The sequence below is a fragment of the Schistocerca piceifrons genome, chromosome X (genome assembly GCF_021461385.2).
Source record: "Schistocerca piceifrons isolate TAMUIC-IGC-003096 chromosome X, iqSchPice1.1, whole genome shotgun sequence".
Taxonomy (NCBI): Eukaryota; Metazoa; Arthropoda; class Insecta; order Orthoptera; family Acrididae; genus Schistocerca; species Schistocerca piceifrons.
In genome coordinates, this window is record NC_060149.1 from 784,591,102 (window position 1) to 784,618,410 (window position 27,309).

Here is a 27,309-nt window from a genome sequence, read left to right on the forward strand (position 1 = left end):
AATGCTTGACATTGTTTAAACAGCTGTCTGAATGAATGGTTTGGACACAGAGGGACTAAATATCAAGACCAGGAAGTCGGAAATTTACAAAGAAAGCTTAATATATGCATTTGGTCATATCATACAGCATAAATAAAGGTTATTAACAAACTTGGAGTGGTTAAAAATTTTCCTAAGAAGAGACAGTGACAATGAGGTCTCGTTGACTCAACAGACTATTATCTGTTACACAAAAATATGTCTCTTGTGGGAATAAAGGCTCTGATATTGCACACAGTAGAAATGGATCTTTGAAATTATGAATCTTTACAGGGGAGATGATAATGACTTCTGTAAAGGTGACTTACACAGGAGCTAGTTAGGACTTGCCCCAGTTCATTTATACCAAGAGACAGACACAGGATGCTCCTTGGAAACAAAGCAGAAAAACATATTTTGAAAAGGAAACATGCAGAACAGCTGCAATAAGTTCAATATTAAACTTCCTTGCAGATTAAAACCATGTGCCAGACCGTGACATGAACTCGGGACCTGTGCCTTTCATTGGCAAGTGCTCTACCATCTGAGCTCACACCCATCCTGACAGCTTTACTTCTGCCTGTACCTCGTCTCCTATCTTCCAAACTTCACAGAAGCTCTCTTGCGAAACAAGCAAAACTAGCACTCCTGGAAGAAAGGAGTGCTAGTTCTGCAAGTTTTGCAGGAGAGCTTCTGTGAAGTTTGGAAGGTAGGAGACAAGGTACTGGCAGAAGTGAAGCTATGGGGATGGGGTGTGAGTCATGCTTGGGTAGCTCAGATGGTAGAGCACTTGCCCGCTAAAGGAAAAGGTCCCAAGTTTGAGTCACGGTCTGGCACACAGTTTTAATCTGCCAGGAAGTTTCATATCTGTGCACACTCCACTGCAGAGTGAAAATTTCATTCTGGAAATATCCTCCAGGCTGTGGGATTGCCATGTGTCCAGATTATCCTTTCTTCCAGGTGTGCCAGTTTTGCCAGTTTCTCAGGAGAGCTTCTGTGAAGTTTGGAAGGTAGGAGACAAGGTAGTGGCAGAAGTAAAGCTGTGAGGATGGGGTGTGAGTCGTGCTTGAGTAGCTCAGATGGTAGAGCTTTGCATGCGAAAGGCAAAGGTCCCGAGTTTGAGTCATGATCTGGCACACAGTTTTAATCTGGCAGGAAGTTTGCCAGGAAGTTTCATATCCCCACACACTCTTCTGCAGAGTGAAAATTTCATTCTAGAAGTTCAGTATTCTTTACCACAATAGCTGTTTCAGCTTCACTGCCATTCTCAATAAACCTGTGAATAGAACATTGATGAAATTATCTGCACATATAGAGGCTGTCCAAGTGAATAATTATACATTGAAATAGTACATTCGTACTTATGTCCATTTTGATTTGATGCCCATACCACATCTCTAGTAAACCTTCAGTGTCTAATTCATAGATATTACATGATATGTAATAATTATAAATGTATGGAACAAGTTTTGTCACTGATTTGAAAGTTCATTTATTATATAGAATGATTTGACATTTATTTGACAGTTTCTTTACTGTGAGGCTATATGTTTACAAAGTATAGTTAGCTACAGAACAATTATGTTATATTTCACTGATTGATTTTTGCTGTGAATTACACCTTTGGTCTGAGTATATTTTGTTGTTGATATGTACTATTCCTTTTCATGTTCCAGTATGACAATAAAGCTTTCCAGATGATATTTATGTCTAAAGCCTATTTGTTCACTTAGTATTTCATCTGGATAGTCTTTTTTATGTATATGGGGTCTGTTTAAAAAATTCCAGAACTTTGTGTACAAAAGTTTTCTCCACTTACCTTTTACTTGTTGTGCATGGTCTCCTTCAAAATACTCTCCTCCACAATTGATACAATGCTCTCAACACCATTTCCACTTCCAGAAGTAGTCTTGGTACACCTCTGCTGAATCATATGAAGTGCCACCTGTGAATTTTCTTTTATCTCACCTATCATTGCAAATCTTCATCCTTTCAATGGGGTTTGCAACTTCAAAAATAAAAAAAAAAATGTCCACAGAGGCCAGGTTTGGATAGTATGGAGGATGAGGCACCACAGTGATTTCGTTTTTTGTGCAATAGTCATGGACCAATATTGATGAATGTGTGGGTGCATTATTGTGATGCAAGAGCCATGAATTGTGTTGCCACATTTCAATTTCCTTCTCAAATTTTCTTGCATGCATCACAACACATCCTGATAGTACCATTAACAGTTTGTTTCTGTGGAACGAATTCTTGATGAACTAAACTTTCAAAGTAGAAGAAAACTATCAGCATGGCTTTGACATTTGATCTGACCTGATGAGCTTTTGTCGGTCTTGGAGAGCTTTCCATAACCAATTGTGAAGATTGAAACTTGGTCTCAACATTATAACCCTAGACCCACATCTTATCACCAGTTACGATTCTCTTAAGGAACATCTCATTCTCATTTGCGCAATCCAAAAGCTCTTCACGCATTGTGAGGTGAAGATTTTTATGGTCTTGACTCATGAGCCATGGGATGAACTCAGTGGCAACATGATGCATTCCAAGACGCTGTGTCAGGATTTCATGACATGATCCAACTGAAATGTTAAATTCTTCTGCAACCTCTAAGACAGTCAGTCTTTGATTTGCAAGCACAATTTTGTTGATGTACCTGACATGAGTATTCAGTAGATGTCAAAGGGCATCCCGAACAACCACTGTACAGCCATTTTTAAACTGTGTGAACTGAAGCACTCATCATCTCCTGCATCATTTGGTGAGTCTCTGTAAAGGTTTTCTTGAGTTTCATCCAAAATATGATGCAGGTGTGTTGCTCCTCTAACTGTACCATCTCAAAATCCGCAAACTGTGTGACACAATGTTCTACTCAATACTGCACTGAACAATAACTAAGTGACCTGCAACAATGAGACTTCTGGCAGTTACACATTAAACACAGGTGTGTGCAGGGATGCCAATTGCTCCACCCCACCCCACCATTGGTGTGGAATTTTGAAACTTCTGGAATCTTTTTAACAGACCTCATACAGTGCTCGATTTTTTATGGTATGCACTGGTATGCCATACCAGTACCTCTGACGAAAAAAATCAGAACCACAGATTTTGAGATGGGTGTATGACAGAACTTTTTCTGTGGTTGAACTGAAATAAAACTATGCCTACTGGTTGTGAGACTAGACTCTACTACATCTAGACATACACAGTGGTGAACAGTGAGTGAGGGCTGTGGCCAGCTGACTCTTCTTACCCTTCCCTGCCTAGTCCATCACAGTGCACAAGCACCACTATATTGCCATATGTCACTTCAGTCACTTTATTCGATTCAACTTGGTTTGGTGTGCCAAGTACCTGCTCTACCTGTCTCTGTTCTGTTGTGCTTGCTCAGTTATCTTGAGTAACATTCTAAAACCAAACTGCATAATTTTTTTGTTTATCATGTACAATGGATAAAACAATTAGTTATAGCAGTAAAAAACCTAAAAAAACAAAAACTATTGAATGAAGCTGAAAACTGCCCACCAAGCTCATAGGAACAGTTCAAATGGAGTCACCATTGCCTGCCTGATCCAGCATCATTTCATCTTCTTCTACTGATGATGTCAACGAGGGTGATCAACAGTGGCCAGACTGAGAAATATTGATAGCTTCTGAATTTTTGTCTTGGTGGTTCTGTATAAAAAGAACAATGCCATTGTGTGTGCTCAGGGAACAGGAGAAACGTTGATGCCTTCTTCTGTCCTGTGTAATAGCTGCATTCCAGCAACAACTTCTCTTGCAGTTTGTCTTATAGATGTTTTTGCTTAAAGTGCAGGGAAGTCAATGATGATAGTTATATCAATGGATACACTTTAGACAGTTTTTCTTAATGTGCCCTGTAGTTCACAGCTACGACAAATTGCTTCAACAATAGCTACATGCACAGTGAAAATATTTCCCTTAAATGGCACTTTATTAAAATCTTCAAAGTTGTGTAGTATGTAAAAAAGATTTTAAGCAAGTATGGTCATGTATCTTAGATCCTGATAGTATTTTGCACATGTGTTCAAGGACATGACCATGTTTAGGCATTTGGTTAATAACTGAGATACTAGGTGTGAAAGGAAGCACATTCAGAAAGACATTTCATGTGCTTGAGTTTTGGAGATACCTGAGTGGCATGAAGGTCCTATTAATTGTTATGCAGCCTTCTTGCAGTAAGTTAGCAATATGTTTAAGAAAAATACAGATGTTGGCACATACAATTCAAGAACAGTGTACAATATTTGAACCAGATGTTTTACCTTAAGCATTCATTCATGATGCTGTTTCTGGTGGGATAGTGTTGTAAAGGATGATGTATGAGTGGCGACATGTTGCTCCAATGTCAGCAGTGACTACACACCCACAGAGGTATTACGTGCATGCTCCATCAGTGCTTTGATCTTATTGTTGGTCAGTGAATGAAGTGCCACCACATAACTGGTCACAGAACTAGCTTTGGCTGGCTAATAATCTTGTTGGTTCCTTTCATTTCAAAATAATTTCTTAATAGAAATATCATGATCAACTACATAAACACTTTTATGCATACACCAACAACACACAAGTTGAAATGCAATTGCAGTAAATGAACAAACAAGGTACAAAAAGAAAATCACAGTTGCTTAATCTAGGAAAATAGACACATCTATTTACTTCTGTAGCCACCACACAAATCATAGTGGCTGATTCAACAGGCTGTTACATCAAACACTGTACAAAAATGTTAAACAATGGAAAGTCCACGATGAAATAACAACACTAGTCACCACATAGAGGAGAAATTGAGTTGCAAGACAGATAGGTGCAGTAATAAAAAATGCTAGAAATATTTCAACTTTTGGACATAGTCCTTTTTCAGAAGTACAAAACTTACACACCCATGTCACTGTGCCTGTCTGTGACTTAATGCCTCCTCAAAATAATGAATAGCAATCTATCCTTTCCACATTATTGTACAAAACTGCTAATTATTTTTAAAACTGTCTCTAATGTCCTAAGTATATGCTAAGTTCTCAGAGCTCTTTCTGCAAAACATTTGGACTTGAGGGTTCCAGGTTAATAACTATATGGACTGGGGAAGATTCCTGTTGGATGATTGTCTACACAGGGTATAGGAAGTAGGAACATTTCATATTTTGTATTTGTCGTATTTCATTTCATGTATGAAAGATAATTTAAAATGACATTTCTATCCTTAGTGAAAAACATACGTAAATGCACAAATTTCTATGAATGTTCTGTTTGTGCATGTCTTAAATTAATGTGACGCAGTGGAAACAAATTTTTTCGTTATTGCTCACCGATAACTCAAAGATGTGCACTATCCAGTTTTATGATTTTTAAATGCTTATGAAAAAATTTATTTGTGTCATAGGTAAAGCCCATCAGGGAGGAAGAGTTCACACGACTTATTGTATGTACATTATTTTAAGATGATAAAATTCAGTAAAATTTCTGAAAACTTGTCACTTCATTTTGCTGGTTACATAAGTTACTGCCACTGTAACACAGCATTGTAAAACTGATATGTTATGCCCTTCTTATCACAGTGAAATATTTAACTTTTTCATAATTTTTACACTGAACTAAGAGAGAACTTATTTACTACTTAATGTAACTGCCACAAACATGAAAACCCACTATTGAAGAATGGCAAAACTGGAGTTCTTCAAACTGTAGAGATCATTGGCAGGAACTAAAACAGTCACTTCAGGTAGTTACTAGAGTAGCAGAAAAAAGGCTGTGCTTAGAACTGTGCCCCAAGAGAAAAGACCGAGGAAAGGTGGGAGCTGCTTTTTTACTCATTTCCCTTTTCCTTTCATTCTCCCCTTCTCCTCCTCATTATTTAACTTGATAGAAGTGTTCTTCTGCTTAACAAGTTATTCTAGTTGCTGCACGTCACGTTCAAATTTCATATATAGGTGTTAAAATTGACATGCATGGATATAGACATAATATAACTTTGGGACAAACACATCATATTCAATATGGATTGGTTTACTACTGAGGAAATACAGAAACTGAAGTGTTGACAAGGGGAAGCATGTAACATAAAAGAACTAGATTTTACAGGAGAAGTTAAAAATGTTTGTTGGTTTGTAAAAAAGAAGTTTCAATTATATAAACTGGCTGTAAAACATAAAAAAAACTCATGTAAAACAAACTCTTGTGTCACAAACACATGAAACTTTCCCCAGTATTATGAATATACTGGCACAGATTGTAGCTGCACAGCTGTTTATCATAAAACGTATTACAATGGGTCAACATTGGTATGAATATCACTTGTTGCATATCCAAAAATGTGTGAAGATTGCACTTGATGGCATTCAGGATTTACTGTTCTCATATTTAAAGATTTTTGTGGCTTTTCTGCTTTATGTACATATATTCTTTTGCTACCTGTACATCTTAGCTTATCTGGTACATATTTATTTTCTCTTTGGTCATCTTTAGGTCCAACGTTGCATAAGTATCTGAATAGGCTGATGGAAAAAATGCTTCTTGAAATGTTTACTAAACACACAACAACAGAACCTCTTATTAATGTTTATTGTGTTATGAGTGATCTGACATCTACATTCTGTAGATGTTTAATTCTAGATTTCAGAATAATTTAGTTAACTTTTCTCATGAATAATGGCTTACCTTATGTCAGGAAAGATGACATGCATTTTGATTAAATGACATCCTATTTTACTATCACAAAATGTATGAGCATAAAAAGAAAATGTCTTTTACTTTAGGTGACTTTTTTCTAAAACTTGCTATAGTGTCTACATCTGAGTTCTTTGATATCTTGACACTTGTAGCCACACTCACAAGTGATTTTTGCTGCATATGATGACAGTGTGTGCCATGAGCGCAACAATTTGTGGTGTTTACAACCAAATAGCTCACTTTGGCCATTTTTCCTTTAAGTTTTAATTCATTAAAAAGCATTATATCACTGTACTCCTCATTTTGAAAGTTTCTGAATGTCATTAAAATGTACACCATTTCGTTCATTTCATTCAAAAACAAACTTACTTGCTTCAGTATCTTGGTTGTTACATGAGTTCATTGAATTAAACATACAACAAAATTATATGATACTCTGCTTAAAAGGTTACTCTTGATCATACTATTGTCCTTTAACATGGAGTTAGTTCCTTCTCCATGTATAGATCTTCAAACTTGCTGGACAAACTAAACTACACTGTACAGTGACTTACTCAGAATCAGAATCAGAATTTTTATTATCCCATAACATACAAAGTCAAATCACAATCTAATGTACTGGGGACTCATCAACATTATATTTACATTACAATTACAATTTGTATATATATGTATTACAAAAACAATATATTAACACTCCAGTTTACTGACTTTACCATGTCACTGGCATGAGTTCTTACTACATTTTCCACCAAAAAAACTTATTTTCAATTTATTTATTTATTTTTGTTTCAGGCTTTTCCATGTCAACACCTCAATTGTTCTGTCAGCACCCATTTTTGAAGTTAACTGCATATATTTATTACTGGTTAAAAAGATTTCACACATTGAACTATTTCTTGTTTCAGATAAAGATCTGCAATGGGTAACAATTGCCTTAGCAATGGCAGGAAAATTTGCTATATCTTCATCAAATGTGATAATGCCTGTTTTCACTGCAGAACTGTTTCCTACAGTGATAAGAAACCTGGGAGTAGGTGCATCAAATGTATCTGCAGGAATAGCACTCATGCTTGTACCCTATCTATGGAATCTGGTATGTATCTTGTAATGAATTACTTTCAGAAGTACACTTATTATTTAGCTTTTAGGCTACTATTCTCAAGTGACTAGTCTATTTTAGGTGTCATTTGAAGCACTTAAGGTTTGAAAGCTATTATATAGTACACTGCTCAACAGAAGTGTGGAATATTATTGTAAAATGTAGTCTAGAATACTACAGATCTTAATGACCTAGGCACTTCATGCATTACCCAATTAGATCCTATATACTGGATGATGTTTATACTGGCATACTTTATGGTCATTTCCTAGTCATGTAAACATACCACTGCTGCAGCGGCACACAACAGCTTCATATCAACAAGAGCTTCATTCAGTTTGTGTTCAGCTCTAGAGTAGCATGCCATGTACAGTCATACAATACTTTGATAGAACCAGGATAGTGACTTTACTTTCAGCAGTTCAAACCACTTAAAGTGGTGTGTCTAAGGTGTGGAGAAAGTACAGAGAGATGGTAAATGTAAATGACAGGCCTCGCAGTGGTCATCCTTGTATGATAACACCAGTGCTGGATTGCTTCATCCAACTGTCAGCTCACAGGCACCAAACATCAACTGCCAGAAATGTTGAAAATGACTTCTTCTGGGCATCAGGGATTCATATCACAGAATAAAAAGAGCATAGAAGATTTCATTAGGGTGGTCTTTATTCCAGAAGACCAGTGGGAATTTTACACTGAACCAATGGAACCAACGAAATTGAAGGACCTGGGCTCTTGCATATCAACGTTGGATCATTGCAGAATGGAATAATGTCATGTTTGCTGACAAGACCAGGATAGTTTTGCAACCAGACACTAGACATGTTAGGATCTGGTAAAGTGCTAGATGACACTAGGAATGTTGATATATTCAGTAGTTCCATGTGTTTGCAGGTGTAAGTGTAATATTCAGGGCAGCAATAATGATGGGATGGCAGGCCCCTCTGATTCTCATCTACATGATTTGATTTAATACGTTTATTCATCTGTATAACAATACAAATTGTATGGATGTTGTCAATTGTGTCTTATGAAATAAAATACATGAGTTCTTACAATGTTTACAATTCAATTCTTATAATTTTTACAGGTCAATTCTTACAATATTTATAATTATAACAAATGCTGTTGCTTTATATAGGCTTATGTGGTATTTGTGTCTACTAAATAGCTATCTATAATTATTCTAAATATTCATTTACCTTGTAACAAATTTTGCTTAATAAATACATTTTTAGCTTTTGGCTAAAGATATGAAGTTCATCTACACCTCTTATTTCTTGTGGCAGTCTGTTGTACAGTTTTAGGTCGTTATATAGCATACTGTTCTGTGTTCTGGATTTGTTTCTCCTGTTTAGGTATAAGTAGTGGCTGGATCTAGTTTCATGGTCATGTATTGAGCTGTTTGTAGCATACAGATGAATATTTTTCCTTACATACATAACAGTCTGGAAAATGTATTCACATGGGACAGTCAGAATTTCTAGTTTTTTTTGCATAAATCAGTACAGTGGTCCCTATTTTTGCTATTCCTTATTATGAGTACAGCTCTTTTCTGTACCTTGAAGACAGACTTAATATTCCCATCACTTGTTCCCAAAAACATGATTCCATAATTGAGGACTGAGTATATGTATCCAAAATATGTCATTTTCAGGCATGAAAATTGCACACAGGTGCAAGTATTCATAGAGCATAACATGCTGTAGTTAGTCTCCTTGATACAACTTTTACATTTTCTCTCCATTTTAACTGACAATCTACCTTCAACCCCAAAAATTTGGTATCCATTACACATTGTATTACATCGTCATTAATTGATAATTTATCATCATTGTAACTGGAAGTACATACAATTAGTTTTCCATAATTTTAAAGTTACTTTATTTTTCAATGACCACTTGTGAACATTTTTGAGGGCTGCATTATCCTTTTCTGTCAGTTGTATTTGAGTTTGACTGTGATCACTATGTTGCTGTCATCAGCAAATAGTATATTTCCCTGCATCTGATACTCTGTGGAAAATCATTATTGTAAATAAGAAAAAGGATTTGACCTAATATACTATCTTGTGGGATGCCTATATTAATGTTTTTTGGATCTGATAAGTGTTATACTTGAAATCCTTCTGAAGCACATTAAATCTCAACATGCCACATCCGGTTTTCTAGGTAGGACTTAAACCACTTCATAACCACGTCTCTTTTTCCTAGTAACTCTAATTTATCATTACTTATTCAATAATTTTGGAAATGGTGGACAGTAGGGATATTGATCTGCAGTTTTCTACATTTTCCACATCAGCATTTTTAAGTATGGGCATTACTTTCGCTTGTTTTAGGTTCTCGGGAAAACAGCCAGATTCGAATGATTCATTGATTATTTTTGTTAATGGAGCTTTCATGGAATTTCACATTCTTTAAGGACAAAAGCTGGGATTTCATCTTGCCAGTTGATTTTTTTATTTTTTAACTGCTGTATAAGTTGTGTGACCTGTTTCTCAGTTGCCACATAGAGTGCCATTCAATTTGGTGGATGGTTCTGGGTGGTTAAGACATACATGTCTGGAAAGTTCTGTTGTAATTTCTTAACAATGCTGTTGAAGTACACATTTACAAAGTTAGCTATTTCCTTTGGGTGGTTCATTTGTCTATTTTTGTTTTTAATTTGTGAATTCAAAAGCTTTTGCCCTGTGTTTGCTATTTCTGGTTTGATAATATTCCAGGTAGCTTTGCTTTTGTTTTCTGCCTGCAGTAGTATTTTATGGTTTGTGGGTTTTTTAGCAGCTAGTAGTACTTTTCTGTAGATTTTCTTGTAGTTTTTATAAAACTGCAAAAAGGCTGGCTCAGTCTGTCTATTTTTAATTGAAGCAAGATACCTAGGAGTTTCAGACGATTTTTAATCCCTCTGATTATCCATATATTTTTTTCTGAAATTGCAATGGTATGAAAAGTTTTGGGGAATGCTTCCTCAAATTTTAGTCTAAAAATGGACATTAAATTATTATATGTTTTGTTCACATTCGTTTCCACATAGACTTCCTCCCACCCTTCATATTGTACCTGGGTTGAAAATTCATGCAGGTTTGACTTTGAGAAGAGCCTTTTGCATACTTTTAATGTGGGGGGCTTTTCTACACAAAAATTTACTTTTAATATCTGACACAAATGATCTGATAAGGCTAGATCTTGAACATGTATATATTATTTTTATCCTGTCTATATCTGTTGCTACATGGTCTGTCAATGTTGAAGATTGTTTGGTTACTCTAGTGGGACAGCTTACAAGTGAAGTCATGCCATAACTGTAAAAAACATTTAAATAGGCATGGCTGACATCATCTGACTTCACTGTATTGATACTGAGATCCCCACAGATGATTATGCCTGTTTTTGAGCAAAATACCTTAGCTAGTTTCTAATTTAGTTTTGAGAAAAAAATATCCACATCAGCACTCAGTGATCAGTACACACAAATTACCATTAATTTTTTGACATGTTGTGTTCTGTTACTTCAATAGCTGAGAATTCAAAATGTTTATCAGCACTTAATGCAGTAAGGTCATTTCTGTCTTTAAATGAAATACCTCTCTTCACATAAATGAACCCCCACTTTTCATAGAGGGTCTACTGTAGAAACAAACACGTTTATACGAGGCTAAGGCTAAATATGAGATTTCATTCCCTTTGCACCAGTGTTCCATAAGATACACAACTGAACTGTCTAATGTTTGTAAATTTACTTCTATTTGCTGAAGTTTGTTTTTTATCAATTGTATATTCTGTTGAAGTACTGTTAAACACTTAGTTGTACATACTGTGGTGGCTTCCTCATCTTCATGTTAAAATATTTTTCAGCTGGTGTGGAGCCACTGTGTCCCACCTACTTGCTACACTGTGCATTTTACTAGCTGTTGTTTCCTTTTCTTCTGGTGGAGTTGCTCCTGACTCATCTATTGCCGTTTTTCATGTTGGTTGTGTAGATGTACATGTTGTGACCATTCCCTTTGTCTCTGCAGACATTGGTTCTAGGTCTTTTGTTGCTGCTGTTGCTGGTATTGTTACAAATGCTTGCCTGTTGCCACTTACTACTATATCTGTTCCTTCTCTATGTTCTAGCACTGCTACAGCTGGATTCAGTAGGCAGGCAGGGCTTTCCATGTCATTTACAGGCTTGCTTGTGCAAGATACTTTGCAGATCTCTTTTTCTGTTGGAAATGCAATGGTGTCATATTTATCACTTCTACAAAAAACACTTGTCATGAGCATTTTGATCCTCTGGCAGATTGGTCCCCAACACCTCCAAGAAGTCCTACAAACAATTGTAAGGCCCTTACAGACTGCTCCCTGACACCTCCAAGAAGTGCTACAAATGATTGTAAGGCCCGACAGATGTGAAGCCGGTGACAGCTTCATCCTAGTTGATGACAATGCAAGACCACACTGTACTCTATCTAGCAGTGTCTCGGTATCTTCAAAGATGCAACATCACCCAGGTGCCTTGGCCAGCACAGTCTCCAGACACGTATGCAATTAAGCATTCATGGGACCTGTTGAAGGTGGCCATTGCACAACATGTGAATCCATGTGACAATCTTCAGGACCTCACTGGAGCGGCCATTGTGGGGTGGGGCCTCATACGCCAAGATTAATTGGATGGTCTCATCCACAGCATGCCTTGCAGAGTTGAAGAACTCATCCATGTGTAGGGTGGACATACTCACTACAAAAGACTGATAATAATCATCATGAGATAAAGATTTTGACTGTTTTTGTTTTCAAGATGTACACTTAGGCATGAGCCTGCTTTGTTTTGTGATTTTTTTTTTTGTAAGCAACCAAAATTGCTCATGATTTCAGGAAGAATTATGTTTATTTTGTTAATAAGGTATTGTACAAGCCTCAATGGGTGTACTACAAGAAGTCATCGTAGTAAACTCTATATTTCAAACTTCTGTTGAGGTGTGTATATAATGAAATAGTTAACAATGGAAGTATACTTTTTCATAATTCCTGTAGTATTGTTGAAAATAATAATTTCTGTACCATATGTGAAAGGTTATTTTTTCTAAACACAATAACTGCAGCATATTTCTTCAATGCACTTGTGACAATTACTTCATTTAGAATTTTCTCAGATAAGGGTTTGAGTGGCAGTGTCATAGGAAAGTTGTTGAAATGCCTCTTCAAGATGATGCTGTCACTTGGCTGATAATCCATGAAAATTTTCATCAGCTACATTTTTCCTGTATTCTCATATAATTATTAGTCACATTTAGGAAAACCATGTTTCATCTCCACCATCACAACCTTAGACACACTGTGATACTTTACACCCAGTATGTAGTACCTTCCACTTTTTTTTGTTGTCAGTGTATGCCATTTGCAGCAGAAATGTGTCAATATCTTAGCAACATAACGTTTATTATATCCAATCACATTGTAAGAACTGTATATTGCACTAACCATCAGGCATAGAAGAGACTCAAAGTCCGTATACAAATGAAAGTTGAATATAACTTGAGTATGAGGCATTGTGCATGAAAATTATAACAGTTTCTGAATATGTGTTTTCATCATTAGGTTACTGTACTATGGAAAGGCATCCTGGATACATAAAAAGTTGGTGACTATATTGATACTGTACCTCCCACCACTTATTGATGATTTTTTTATTATTGAAAAAAGAGGAGAAAATTGTCTCATATTAGCAAGGAAAGATGCAAATCACTGAAAGCTACATTCTGAGGTGCTGACATTTTGTGTGCTGCATAATACAGTTCTTTAACAAAGGCAAGAGTAAAGATAGCTACTCACTGTAAAGTGTCTAGCTTGCCTCACCCTATTTGTTTGTTGCTGACTGATAAATCAATTTGCATTTTTATATAACTATACTGTGTGTGTGCTAATGAAATGTGCCCAGAGTATGAGGGCCAATCTGAACACTTAGCCGATCTTTGTATAAAGATAAGTATAAAATCTTTCTACTTATCTAAAAATGTTGCTCCATCATTCTTCAATTGTTCTTGTCATCTGTTGTCTAGGGAATAATTTATTGCTGCGAGAGGTTCATTGGATTTCTTATGTAATCACTTCTCATCAAAAATGAATCAGCTTTTCTCTTGAAATTACTTTTTTGTTTCCACAGAGAGCCAATTTTTTAATGATATAAAACTTTAAAGATGTTGAACAAATCAGGTCATGAAAAATGATAATAATTAGTTTACAGGGTACAAGTCTTATCTAATTTTACTGCAAATGTTAGGTTTTCAATCACGTACATATGAAAAAATGGAGAGAAATATATTGTTTGTGCATTGCAAATGAAGCTATAACTAGGTTATTTTGAGTGAGTAATAACACAAAAAAACATGTTACAATACTCAAATACACTACTGTAGCACAAATGAGCTGTTGTTATATCCTTCTTGGGGTGTATCTTGCAAGTCAAAATAAATCTAAACAGTGCCCATTACAAATGGAAGGGTTTAGGGGGGGGGGGGGGGGGGAGAAAGAAGAAAGAGAGAGAGAGAGAGAGAGAGAGAGAGAGAGAGAGAGAGAGAGAGAGAGATTTGGAACATCCATCTTATCTTACAGACTTTCATTCCACTTCTGAGAAAATGAGTGCACAGTTACTTTGTCACAGTGCTGCATCCCAGCATAGGTTGAAGTTCAATGTCCAATGATTTCTTTCTATCACATCCATTACACTGTGAGTGGCTACTTTAACTCCTTCCCTTGTTTGAATACCATTCAGTATTTTTCATTTGTTCAACACATTCAATGTGTCTGCTTCGCCACTTCTGTCACTTTGTTGTTATACTGCATTTGATGACCAGCTGCAGAAATCAAAACAAGAAAATACCTCATAATAGTTCTGATACATACCCATCCCATGAAGAAAGGTGAAATCTGTTTTGTGTTTTGCTTGTCAGTTTTAAGTAGAGCTAATTTACAATTTCTTTTGAAGTGACTGCAGTGTTTATATTAAATGCTTACAATGATTAATGGAAGCTGTCCTGATTATGGGATTCATTAATAAAAAAAGCTTTAAATCATCTTCCAGTCTGAGATGGATGATCGTGTCCCAATGGGATTATTGGGTGTGTGTGCTGTAGTTGGGGGTCTCTGTGTCTTGCTGCTGCCAGAAACTGCTGATCGACCCTTGCCAGGAACTCTTGCAGAGGGTGAAGATAATTCAAGGTATGTATACACCTATGTATCTTTTATTTCTGTACGTATATTTCTTCCACAACTTACATTCACTGAAATTTGCTGCTAGTTAATGGTCCAAAAGACAGACTTAAATATCCATGATTATACAACTACTGAGTCACAACTGTTTATGACACTATTAACACGTTTCCTATGGCTAAAATGAGTAAACTACACCCAGAAGCCATGTTAATCAGTTCATACCATTTGATTTGTCATCTCATCTGTAGTCCATCTGTTTCATCATTTTTATTGGTGCTAGTTATCTCATAGTTGGTGTACAGAGTTGAAAGTACAGCTCAGATGCCAACTACAAGATAAATTGTTGTCAATAATCACTCAACAGCTTGTGTATTTTGAAGCATGTTCATCAATACAATCCGTGTCTTTGTTGTAAGAGCATCAGTAGCTGTTCTGTAGATGGTTCACTGATATTTATCATTATCTGTGTTCAATTTTCCTCATAAAATGGCTAGAATAAGAGGAAACTGAATGATGTAGAACTTGAACAGTTGATGTAGAATGTAGAACTTGAGCAGCTAGTTAACATGAATGAATCAGAATGAGATGAGCTTATGAACGAACTGTCAGATGCTGGAAATCTCTACAAACCATCTTCATGTGAGTATTCAAGTGAGGATTCAGTTGCAGACAACAGCAAATGAAATTAAGATGATGAGTAGTTTGGTCCAGTAACAGGCATGACAAATACCAGCGATGAGTGAGGTGACATTCTTGAAGATCCACCAGTGTTCGTGAGCATCAAGGATGTGGAACTGAAAGTATATGAAATTTAGGCATCAATACACTTATTGATCTGTTTTTTTTTTTTTTTTTTCCAAAGTGTTCCTAATGTCATTATGTGAACAAACAAGTCTATATGAGAGCCAGGGAGCAGAAAAACATGGTGGGATAAGATCAACCATACTCTTGAGATGGAGGGATATGGATGTTCTGAAAATAAAAGTATTTCTGGAGCTGTTGCTGCACATGGGATCTTGTTGTTTTCCACTGATAGAACATTACTTGAGTACAAGAGCTTTTTACAATGTCACATTCTGGAGGTTTGTTATGAGTAGAAAACTGTTCTCCTGTTATTGAGATACCTACACTTTCAGACACCTCACTGCAGTCCAATGACTGACTCTACAAAATTAGAACAGGTTTGGATGTTTCACTATTATCACGAGCATTAATTATGTTCCAGACAAGACATTTTGCATTGATGAATCAAGGTTTTGTCATGCGGTCATTTGTTTTTCTGGCAGTACATCATGTATACCTATACAAGACTTAAAATGAGCTACAGGATGAGCCTTTTCAGCCAACAGCACAGAATTTCTGACACCTACAATTCTTTCTTAGAAGGAATACTTTCAGAATGACATGTACCAAAATACATCAAGCATTATTTTCCACACATCTTTCTCAGTGGTAAAGTTTTTCTTATATAAAATGAAGTAATAAATGTGCAGTGAAAGATCTGTATTCTGCTTGTCGTAAGAACACAGTGAGTGAAAAGCTGATGTAAACAGTGTTGATGTTCATCATTGCCTCTTACAGTATACTACATGCAGAGTTGTTGAAAAGAATGCTTCCACTAACTTAGTGTGGACTAATGGAAGCTACTAGTGATTGTGCTTTTTGACAAAACTGGACAGGACATGACCTTCAAGGTGTTTACCATTGGCAGAGTCACAGTCATGCCACCTCTCGCTGCTCACAAAGATATCAGCCTGCTGGTCGAGGCAACTCCATGCTGCGACTGCTTTGCGGAAAGGATGGCGTGAAGTGGTGCACCTACTTACCAGGTCACTGTGGGTGACACTGCAACCAAGATATTGCACATATTTGGCTGGATAGTGGCCATAAACAAACCAGAACAGAGACAAATAAGTTTGCATGCTGGGGAAGCCAATGCAGTTGAATCTAGAGGCATTATCTTCCAGTATGAGCATATTTTGTTTTGCTGGTGATATGGTAGAGGAATTGGAATAAGACTCAAACGAAATTGATACTTATGTGATCTGAGGCTTTCCCGGCAAATGTGCTGTATCCAAGGTTCTCGGGTGTCCAGCCGGATCCGATCACTGAAGTTCCATGATATTTCAGCGAATAACTGTTCCGCCATCATCTGGTGGTGCTGATGGAATGATCTGTCTGCACTGTGTCCATGGTATTTATATCCGCGGGGTCCCAAGTCGTACCCCGGTGCAGACGGCCGGCGGAGTGACACATAGTGGTAGTTGTTGGGGGGGGGGGGGGGGGGGGGGGAGGTAGCTCTGCAGCCACGTCCAGTGGTAGGTGCAGTTCACCTCCGTGCGCCGTAGCAGAAGGATCTCGCGTCCGCTCACATCGTTGCTCTTTGATGGTGTTTAATAATGGTTTCCAGGCCTTGCTAAGATGAAACCCGGTGTCCCTGTTGATGAGGTTATTTGTTACGTGAATTTCTATGGCCTCCTTGTAGATACTGTCCCAGTAGGCACTTGTGGCCATCAGGATTTTTGTCTCTTCGAATTTCGCTGTGTGCGGTTTAAATGCAGTGTTCTGCTAGGGCCGAATGGCTGGGTTGTTGTAAGTGGGTGTGATGTTCGTGTTCCTTGCATCTGTCCTCGACCGTGTGAACTGTTTGGTCGATGTAGGATTTGCCACAGCTGCACGGGATTTTGTATACGCCCGCTTTCTTAAGGCCTACGTCATCTTTTGCGGTTCCTAGTAGGTCACGAATCTTTGCTGGTGGTCAGAAGACTGTGTCAATCTTGTGTCGCCTTAACAGTCTCCCTATTTTTGATGACACGTTGCCAGCAAACAGCAGAAAGGCCTGAGCTTGCTTCTCTTCTTTGGGTTGTTCTTCATCTCGGTTCTTGGGGCACTTCTGTTGTCGGAAGGCCCTTTGGATTTGGCGGTTGCCATACCCATTCTTGCGGAACATGATCTCCAAGTGTTTGAGTTCCGTTGGCAAGTTCAGTTCATTAGAGATTGAGTGTGCTCTATGTACTAAGGTGTTGAGCATTCCATTAAGCTGCACTGGATGGTGACAGCTGGAGGCATGTAGGTACACGTCAGTGTGTGTAGGCTTGCTGTATGCACTGTAACCCAGTGAGCCGTCAGACCTAGATTATTCAACTAAGTTAAATATGTGGCAACATAACTAATGAACAATATAACAAATTACAATAATTGTTCTTAGAAGAAAATAAATTGAACAATAAACTTTTGTGTCATGTTCCAATGGAGTGGCTGAACAAAATAAACGTTCTTTAACAGGTCCTAAGTTACAAAGACATGAGATATACTGTTGAGATTAAGCAGGTAAGTGAAGCAGCTGTGATTACAAAAAGTGATTTTTTTATTATGGAAAAAGAGAAGTTATGGTAACTGGAATAAAGGAACAAAATGAGGCATATGAGTAGGAGGGATGATTTACAACATGGCCTGGATGGGATTATCATTAGTATCTGCAGTTAGAAGTGATGAGTAAGGAAAATGTGTCTGGTCATTCATTTCTAAGCTTGGGCAGATGGCCAAATTTATTAATTCTCATTATTTCATCTTTCTTCCTTGATGGTTGTCATGTAATATTTCATGTTGCACCTTGTAACTATGGCCTTCTTCAAGCAGGTGATCTGCAAAAGTAGAGTCTCCTTTTCTAAGTTTCCAACTTCTATGGTGTTCCTTCAAGTAATGGTGCATACTGCCTCACCGAATGACCTATATAGAATTTGTCACAATTACAAGTGATTTTGTATCTTCCATGGGCAAAAAGTGTCCAAAAATGCTGTGGCTACATTCAGTGAGACTTTTCCTCAATATGGAATTGTGCACCATTTATTGTGTTCTTGGACTGGTGGATTGAGAACAGGGTTCTCTCCTGCTTTTTGTGCATTATGGACTCCACCATGGTAGAAGGGGTGAAATATCTGTGGTGTATTACCTACCAATTCTCGACACCCAGTGACCCATAAACACAATTCAATGATACATCACATAATATCCATCACCATGATTAGAGACAACTTCCAAAATTGAATTACATGCAGTCAGTCAAATAGCATCAACCAATGGCTACCCTCCTATCATGGTAGACTCCATAATGCACAAAAACAGCTGTACTTTCTGCTTTACCCTGTTCTTGACCCACCAGCTCAAGAACACAATAAATCATATACAGTTCCATATTGAGGAAGAGTCTCTCATCATGTTATGAGCATGGCACTGTTGGACACTTTTCACCCAAAGGTAAGGACAGAACTTCAGGTTTTCAAAATAGTGGAATATCAAAATCACTTGTAATTGTGGTAAATTCTATATAGGTCAGTCTGGCAGGGCAATATGCACCCACTTGAAGGAACACCATAGAAGTTGGAAACTTAGAAAAGGAGACTCTACTTTTGCAGGACACCTGGTAACATTGTTACAAGGTGTAACATGAAGTATTCCATCACATCAGTACAAGATGGAGGATGAACTACCTTGAAATAGTGGAAATTGATAAATGTATGTCCATCTCTCCAAGCTTAGTACTGAATGACCAGACACAGTTCCCTTACTCATCACTTCTGACCGCAGATGCCACTCACAATCCCATCTAGGCCATTTTTTAAATCACCCATCTTACTCACATGTCCCACTTTTTCCTTTATTTCAGACACTATAATTTCTCCTGTCCTGTTAAAAAATATACTTTGTATAATCAACAGGTACTCCACTTACCTGCTTAATCTCACTAGCATATCTTGTATGTTTGTATTTAAGGAACTGTTAAAGGCAAGATTATTTTGTTCACCTTCTCCCTTGTAACATGTCACCCAAGATTGTTGTTCAGTTTATTTTCTTCTAAGAATGATTTTTGTTGTAATTTGTTATATAGTTCATTAGCTAATGTGTCACATATTTTATCTGAGCTAAATAATCTTACATAGCATTTTCACTGAAATGATTCCTTTCATTTGATTCCTAAATATGATATTAATAAGTTTGGTCTTTGGTAATAGAGATACCCTGTAGATGCACTAGTTTAAAATCTTTGATCCTACAAAAATTTCACTGCACCACATATTTATGTTTGTTCCTGATGATGGAATAACAGTTGAAAACCAGTTTGTGAACATTACACCCATCATGTATGTTTCATTCATAATATACCAGTCTATAATATATTGTACCGAGAACTGACTGAATGATCAGTCAACACATTTGCTTTCATTTTCACAAAATATTCTGTTCTGGAGCCATGTCTTTTGATTTCTCTTTCCCTTTATAAAACACCATTATGAAACAATAATTAACCTTCCCTCATACATTTTCATAAAAAAGAATACAATGACATGCCAACTGTATTAATAAGTCTCACTTGTTTGATTTTCATATATTTTTGTTGCTACTCAAAGACAAATGGATCAAAGCAGGTGGACTTTTACAGGAATATTTTAGTGCTTGTTTATACGAGGTGAAGATCAGCCATTGTATGATGTCCATGCTGTGCCCCAGAAGGAGAAGCCCTTGTGACTGTTGGTGGAGCTTAAATGCACTAGCAATGTTGTGTGCAACCTCTCAGCAGTCATTAAAATGATTCACACAGGGCATAGCATCTATGTCTTCCACACGTTCTACCAAACTGGTTTGGGTGTGTCCATCCAACTGATTGGCCAGCTCAGAATCTTTATCTTACCAATCATATTATTTGGTAGCCTATTTCGTTACAGCTCCATAACACCCTCTTGACAATGAAGGTCTCCTCTAAAAGCATTCCTATATTATCTCAGGCTATATTTTATTATATATCTCCCTGCAAGTGAAAGCATGTACTTGGTACCAATCTGGCCTGTCTAATCATGCAATGGTGCTTATGGGCTTTACCAAATGAGCATTGCCTCCATTGTTTTAGACTTGCTGAGTGAAGATGTGGACCCAGTGGACAGACTCATATGCTTCCATCTCATATGTTAACTTAAAACTGCCATTGCTACCAAGCCATCCAGAATACACTGCCTGCAACAGTGGATTCAGTTTTGTAGATAATATCAGCCAATTATATGACAAAATTAATTTTCATCATTACTTACAGTCATCATTTGCAGATCTGACCTCAACATGTATTTAAACATAAACTTTCATTTATAACGCTAAAAATAGGACTTTTGCTCATAGGTACAGAGACTTATTGTTTTAGTGTGAGAAAGCTGCACGAAAAGTTTGTAAAAGCAAAAGTATTTCTGAAATACCTTGTATAAAAAACTGAATCGAAATTTAAAAAGTTATCATAGGAAGACATGTTTTAGATGCTGTCAAATTTAGTAATAGAAGGCCCTTAATGCAAGTCAAAGCAAATTATCCTATAAGGATAAAATAGCCCCAAGGGATCATTATACAGGGTGATTCAAAAAGAATACCACAACTTTAAAAATGTGTATTTAATGAAAGAAACATAATATAACCTTCTGTTATACATCATTACAAAGAGTATTTAAAAAGGTTTTTTTTTTTCACTCAAAAACAAGTTCAGAGATGTTCAATATGGCCCCCTCCAGACACTCGAGCAATATCAACCCGATACTCCAACCCATTCCACACTCTCTGTAGCATATCAGGCATAACAGTTTGGATAGCTGCTGTTATTTCTCGTTTCAAATCATCAATGGTGGCTGGGAGAGGTGGCCGAAACACCATATCCTTAACATACCCCCATAAGAAAAAATCGCAGGGGGTAAGATCAGGGCTTCTTGGAGGCCAGTGATGAAGTGCTCTGTCATGGGCTGCCTGGCGGCCGATCCATCGCCTCGGGTAGTTGACATTCAGGTTTCATAACTAACCTTTTTCGTAGGACTCTCCATACAGTTGATTGTGGAATTTGCAGCTCTCTGCTAGCTCTGCGAGTTGATTTTCCTGGGCTGCGAACAAATGCTTGCTGGATGCGTGCTACATTTTCATCACTCGTTCTTGGCCATCCAGAACTTTTCCCTTTGCACAAACACCCATTCTCTGTAAACTGTTTATACCAACGTTTAATACACCACCTGTCAGCAGGTTTAACACCATACTTCGTTCGAAATGCACGCTGAACAACTGTCGTCGATTCACTTCTGCCGTACTCAATAACACAAAAAGCTTTCTGTTGAGCGGTCGCCATCTTAGCATCAACTGACGCTGACGCCTAGTCAACAGCGCCTCAAGCGAACAAATGTACAACTAAATGAAACTTTATAGCTCCCTTAATTCGCCGACAGATAGTGCTTAGCTCTGCCTTTTGTCGTTGCAGAGTTTTAAATTCCTAAAGCTGTGGTATTCTTTTTGAATCACCCTGTACTATTCTTGGGCAGGTATAGCTAGACCCAATAGCAAGTATAGTGGGTACTGGGGAAAGGGAGAATTCCAGTGCAAGTTGCTTTATTTGCATTAAGTACAATGCATTTAAAGACTTAATTCTGACTATTAAGCATTCTATGCATTTACACTGTTGAATAAGTAGATGCTTCTCACTCCACTGCATGAGATGGCACAGCGGTTAGGGCACTGGACTCATATTACTGAGAAGTGTGGTTTAAATTCCTGTCTAACCACCCAGATGTAGGTTTTCTACTACCAAGAGAGGTGGCACAGTGGTTAGCACACTGGACTTGCATTTAGGAGGATGATGGTTCAAACCCACATCCAACCATCCAGGTTTAGGTTTTCCGTGATTTCCCTAAATTTCTTCAGGCAAATGCCGGGATAGTTCTTTTTAAAGGGCACAGCTTACTTCCCTAATCAGATGGGACTGATGTCCTTACTGTTTGGTTTCCTCCCCGAAATCAACAAACCCACCATGATTTCCCTAAATGGATCAAATTAAATGCAAAGCTAACTTCTTTGAAAAAGGTGACAATCAGTTCCCTTTGCCATCCTTACTCTGTCCAAGTTTGTGCCTCATCTCTAACAATGTCACTGCCAATGGAAGTTAAACCCTGACCTTCATTTTTCTCATTCATTTTACAAACTGATACCCAGGGAGAATCCTCCAGAGGACAATGTGCTTACTTAAGGAAGGCTGTCTCACTGGCAAGAATGAGACAATTTGCCTGTCCCATTGGGACTCAAATCAGTTAATCATCTTGATTAAAATAGAGAAGTCATTGCCTGCAGTAGTTTATTAAAGATAAACTTCCATCTTTTCATAAGCTTTTAAGTGTTCCATGATGCATCAACTAGCACAGTTTGGAATTATGTGTCTTTTCACTGTAGTGCATAGATATTCCTCTCAGTGATATGTTACAAAATGTAGATGTAAACAAATATGAATATTATTATAATTATCAGACTTCCATTACTGGTATTTCACTGTTCATTTTTAATTTCAGCACATTTGATAACGTCTTCTCCTTCTTTTGTGTACCATTTGGTGGCAGGTTGTGCCTGTGATTGGTAAATTACATGCATTATATTATATCAGATGTTTGGAGAAAGGAGGTGAAGTTTGCCCTTTAATGACCTGTTGAAACAGGGGTTATTAAAGACACAGCACTAGACAAGCTGGACACAGATGGGCAGGAAATTTGTTGAGACCTTTTTGAGTGAACCATTACAGCACTTTGTCTAAACCAAATGAGGGGAAGTAATGAAAACCTAAATCACAATGATAAAACAGGAAATCAAATCTTGCAGAATACAAGTCCAATGCTGCATGCTTTCATAATGATAATGAAGAATCCAAACTGATTTCAGCTGAATAGTTGTGAAAGACTACCAGATACCCTTATATAACCAATCCTCAATTGTAAGTTTATTTTTGTAGTTGGGTGTATTTACGTATCAGAATGGACAAGAACAACAAAATGTAGTGCACCAACATAGATACGATTTTTTTCAAATGATTAAACTTTTGCTTGTGTGGTACGTTGTTGTCTCTTCTGAAAATCATTTACTATGAATGTCATTAACCTGCATCACATGCTGAAATCACTACCCTTCTGTACAGAGTTTACTAATTTCTGTTGCCTTGATTGTAATGTAATATTAACTTCATTCGGATTCGTGAACTATAGGCTGCTGACCAACGGTGGCATCATCTTCTGAGAAGGGTTTCACTGACTGTTAGTTTGTCTACATCTAAATGACTACTCTGCAATTCACAATTAAATGCCTGGCAGAGGGTTCATTGGATCACCTTCAAGCTATTTCTCTACTATTCCAGTCTTGAACAGTGCACGGGAAAAACAAGCAATTAAACCTTTCTGTGTGTGCTCTGATTTCTCTTATTTTATGACAATGGTAGTTCCTCCCTATATAGGTGTGCAGCAACAAAATATTTTTGTATCCAGAGGAGAATTTTCAGAATTTACCATTATCCTGTGCATAATCAAATTTGTAGTAAATTGGTGATTGTGATTTAGTAGCTGTATCAGATTTTATAACAAAGTTTTCCCATAAGGAGGAGTGCATTTTATTTGGATTTATCATAAATTAACTCTGTTTTCAAGTTTGCTAATAACTACACTCCTGGAAATGGAAAAAAGAACACATTGACACCGGTGTGTCAGACCCACCATATGCGTGTTTGGCGCCGTGCAGGTGAGCGCCACAATCAGGACTGCATTCGACCGAGGCACACAGGGCCAACACCCGGCATCATGGTGTGGGGAGCGATCTCCTACACTGGCCGTACACCACTGGTGATCGTCGAGGGGACACTGAATAGTGCACGGTACATCCAAACCGTCATCGAACCCATCGTTCTACCATTCCTAGACCGGCAAGGGAACTTGCTGTTCCAACAGGACAATGCACGTCCGCATGTATCCCGTGCCACCCAACGTGCTCTAGAAGGTGTACGTCAACTACCCTGGCCAGCAAGATCTCCGGATCTGTCCCCCATTGAGCATGTTTGGGACTGGATGAAGCATCGTCTCACGCGGTCTGCACGTCCAGCACGAACGCTGGTCCAACTGAGGCGCCGGGTGGAAATGGCATGGCAAGCCGTTCCACAGGACTACATCCAGCATCTCTCCAATCGTCTCCATGGGAGAATAGCAGCCTGCATTGCTGCGAAAGGTGGATATACACTGTACTAGTGCCGACATTGTGCATGCTCTGTTGCCTGTGTCTATGTGCCTGTGGTTCTGTCAGTGTGATCATGTGATGTATCTGACCCCAGGAATGTGTCAATAAAGTTTCCCCTTCCTGGGACAATGAATTCACGGTGTTCTTATTTCAATTTCCAGGAGTGTATAACCAACCAAAAAAGTTTTAAGAAATTAGTTATTTATACTACAAATTTTTCTGTTGCCTTAACAGAAATCTCATTTTCTTCAATTTTTTTTTTTTTTTTTTTTTTTTTTTTTTTTAGCTGAACAGATACAAAAGGTAATCAGCAGGCTTAGTTTGAAGTTATTTGTTCACTGTCATGTAATACATTGCACCAGCCACAATGCAGCCCCACTGTGAATGCTGGTCTCAAACACAAGATGAGTTGGTTGGCATTTGTAGGTAGGTGGGAATAGCCCTGACTACTGTCAAATAATTGGAATCTGCTGCAAATCAGTTTGTTGGAAGAGCTCCTGAGGGTCATACACCTGTGATACAGGTGCCAAAGTTACCTCAACTACTATCCCCTCTTGTGTATCCCATCTCCTCTACAGGATATACATGATTGGTCATCATTCATTCAATTGACTCTGAATGGCATTTCAATGGCAGATCCAGGCATTCTGTACAATGTGGACTGGGACCAGGGCAGACCCTGTGTGTTATATCAAATCCCACTAACCAAGTTCAGGGTGCTGTCTTTCAGTGAAACTGAACCTCAGCCAGTGGGACTCACTTCACCTGTTTTTGGGAAACCTGTTTTGTCTAGTTTCAAGAGGAGGCAAATGCAAAAGGGTAGGGGTCTATTATTTGTCAGAAGTTCAAACTATGGAAAATGATGGCACCCCTTAGGCAAATGTCAGCAATGGACAGGAAAAGACACCAGGTGCACTCAGTATGTATGCCTGGTGGCCTCATTCAGTGTGTTGAAGAGGCTGCTTCGGCAGCCACTGATGGAACAGGGCGCAAGCAACTGCAGAGTGTGGTGCACATTGGAGCAAATGATGCCTGTTGTCTGGGCTCTGAGGTCATATTTTGATCATTCCAGTGACTGGCAGAGAAGGTTGAGAAGACCAGACTTGCGAATGGTGTTTCAACAGAGCTCACCAGCATTGACTCAGAACTAATCATGGCCCTTTCATTCCGAGTCGAGTGGAAGGACTGTACCAAAGACTTCGAAGGTTCTGTGACAAGCTAGGCTGTGACTTCCTGGACTTGCATCATAGAGCTGAGAACTGTAGGGTGCCCCTAAATGGGTCAGGTGTGCACTTCACATCAGAGGCTGCTATCCAAGTAGCTAACTGTGTGTGGTGTGCACACAAGGTTTTTTTTTGATTAGGTGACTCTCCATCCAATCCAGGTAATGATAGCTGTAGGAAACTCAGAAGTATCAGTGTCAGCTCTAAAGAAATGCTTTTCACAGGTGAAAGTATCAAAAGCCTAGGGTCAACTGCTGAAGAATTTACAACAAAAACTTTTTTTCGCATTACACGAGAAACTCAAATCTGCCGAGATAGAAATTGAAGCTGCATGTGAGATTGTTTGGGCAAGACTCAGTATCAGGGGTGGGCATAAAATTGTAACTGGGTCCTTCTATTGCTCATTAGTCATATTCTGAAGTAACCAAAAACTTTAGAAAAACCTTCAATTCACTTGCACCTAAGTTCCCCAATCACACTGTAATCCTCGGTGGAGACTTTAATCATCCAACAATGAAGTGGAAAAATAATAGAATTGTTAGCGGTGGGTGTGATAAGCCCTCCTTTGAAATATTACTAAATGTCTTCTCTGAAAACTACCTAGAACAGATAATTCAGAACTACACTCATGATGGAAATATATTGGATCTAATGGCAACAAACACACTTGACCTCTTTGAGGACATCCATACTGAAACTGCTATCAGTGATCATGACACAGTTGTGGCAACAATGATTACCAAAGTACAAAGCCCAACTAAAACAAGCAGAAAGATATACGTTTTCACAAATCAAACAATGGAAACTCAAGGCAGAACTATCAACAATGTAGGAAAAGACAGATTGCTACTTACTATAAAGAAGACATGTCAAGTTGCAGACAGGCATAATTAAAAAGACACTCACATATAGAGATGCTGGAGTTGGCAGTCGTTTACTGATGAAGGCTGTGGCCGATAGCTATAGGTGAGTGTCTTTTAATCATACCTGTCTGCAACTTGATGTGTCTTCTTTATGGTTAGTA

At 38.0% G+C, this 27,309-nt stretch overlaps 1 protein-coding gene across 2 annotated transcripts in view; it reads left to right on the plus strand.

The window, feature by feature from the left end:
• The window catches only part of LOC124721887 (organic cation transporter protein-like), a 483,907-nt gene that overhangs the window by 451,960 nt on the left and 4,638 nt on the right, over window positions 1-27,309 (plus strand). For both annotated transcript variants that reach the window (XM_047247039.1, XM_047247040.1), the window contains exons 10-11: window positions 7,620-7,807; window positions 14,879-15,015. In XM_047247039.1, the coding sequence (XP_047102995.1) occupies window positions 7,620-7,807; window positions 14,879-15,015 (325 nt within the window). The remainder of the gene's footprint in view (window positions 1-7,619; window positions 7,808-14,878; window positions 15,016-27,309) is intronic.